At 27.6% G+C, this 1,780-nt stretch overlaps 1 protein-coding gene across 1 annotated transcript in view; it reads right to left on the reverse strand.

Annotated features, from left to right (window-relative positions):
* LOTGIDRAFT_176393 (hypothetical protein) overlaps positions 1–1,556 on the reverse strand; it is a gene marked incomplete at both ends in the record, with an annotated part of 9,053 nt that extends 7,497 nt beyond the window's left edge. Inside the window, 3 exons of the mRNA XM_009047769.1 lie at positions 208–333; positions 731–1,036; positions 1,496–1,556. Coding sequence (XP_009046017.1) covers positions 208–333; positions 731–1,036; positions 1,496–1,556 — 493 coding nt within the window. The remainder of the gene's footprint in view (positions 1–207; positions 334–730; positions 1,037–1,495) is intronic.
* Between the last annotated feature and the right edge of the window lie 224 nt (positions 1,557–1,780).

Here is a 1,780-nt window from a genome sequence, read left to right on the forward strand (position 1 = left end):
AATACAGTATGTCTAACTGTACAGGTATAAGAACCAGTTTGTTGTCTAGTTTTTATTAATAAAGTATTATATACTTACAATAAATCTGAGCATTAAGTTGTTTTGTAAGTTGTTTATTTAATACAGTATGTTTAACTGTACAGTTATAAGAACCAGTTTGATCTCTAGCGCTAAGTGATAAAGGGGAATTTAGGATTTTTGTTGAACCATCTTTAGACCAGGTGATGTTACAATCTGGTTTACAATCAGCTAAACAGTTGACACTCTGAGTCTTTCCTTCTATAACATCTATGTTATCACTAGTAGGGTTAAATCTTATTTTCGCTGGACCATCTGTAAAAATCATGTAATTATGTTGTGCAAATCCCTTTTCAGAATGATAATCCGAATGGTTTGTCTACATTTCAATAAAAACAGAACTACAAGTATCTGAATCTGGGTGTAGCATCATCAATTTTTAAATGTGAAGACGTTATTACTTATACTATATTAATGAAGATGTATTTTCCTATGGCATTATGATACGTATTTCTTCATTTGTAGGCTTCACTGGACATTTCAATCAAAAAAATTAACATTATTTTGTGCGACAAGATCTAAATTTGTATCAAACTTTCACAAGTAAAGTAAAAACAACATTTGTTGTACGAATTTTAAATTAATTGTCTATTTAGGAATTAATTAAGAAATTTTAATGATTTGAAATAGATTGCGATGAAAATAAACTTACAATAAACTGTTACAGTAGTTGACCCTTGTCCACCAGAATTACCTCTACAAGACCATGTTGTATCATCCTGTTTATTTATATTACTTATATTGAGATATAGTGTTTTGTTGTTATTATTGATACATCCACATTTATATCTATTATCTGTTGATTGACTTTCACAAGTTGAAGATAATATACTACATAAAAAAACATCGTTTTTACGGCACTCAACAGCAATAGGTGAATCTGTAACATCACATTGTAATGTATACTTTTCACCTAACACTGCATAACTTTCAGGAACTCCTCTTAAAGTATATTGACCTGTAATATAAACAATATGATAATTAAACAACTTCTAATTATTTCTTTCACTTTGTTCATACGTTTTGTATTAAATTATCAGCTTACTAAATTATATTTGGTACAATATTTCAATCTTCTATTATTTACATTAGTTTAGATATATAAAGCTTGTCAAAGTGAAGTCTATCAAATGATTTTATCACTGTGAGTATAAAGAGTACGAAAAGTATATATGGTTGAAATATTTTGAAGGTAAAAGTCAAATCTATCGTAAAGAAATGTAAAAGTGTAAATTCACAGTACGATTCATGATGTTATCACTTTATCTTATTATATATGCACTTAGTCCAGGTTAAAGTGTAATATTTACTATTATTGTTGTGTCATTTCATTCTACATAAAGACTTTTCTTATACATGAAACTGGTCTTATAGATGTATTATATAAGAAAATATACAATGTAAATACATCTCTTACCTGTAATTAGTACTGGTAAATAAACTAAAACTATTACTATCAATATATATTTAAACTCCATGTTATTGAATAATATTCAACATGACGATCTTATCTTGTCATATATTTGGACTACTTGTGTATAGCGTTTTATTGTAAGGCTCAAATTTACTTCCTCTTTTTAACATGAAAACTCCTATATCATGTTATATATTATTGTTTAACCTGTTTTAACCTAAATACATGGTACAATATTTTAGCAATACCTAGATGGTATCACGTCAGAGAGAGTTCTCTTCAGAAACA

The sequence above is a fragment of the Lottia gigantea genome (assembly GCF_000327385.1).
Source record: "Lottia gigantea unplaced genomic scaffold LOTGIsca_1161, whole genome shotgun sequence".
In the NCBI taxonomy this organism is placed as follows: domain Eukaryota; kingdom Metazoa; phylum Mollusca; class Gastropoda; family Lottiidae; genus Lottia; species Lottia gigantea.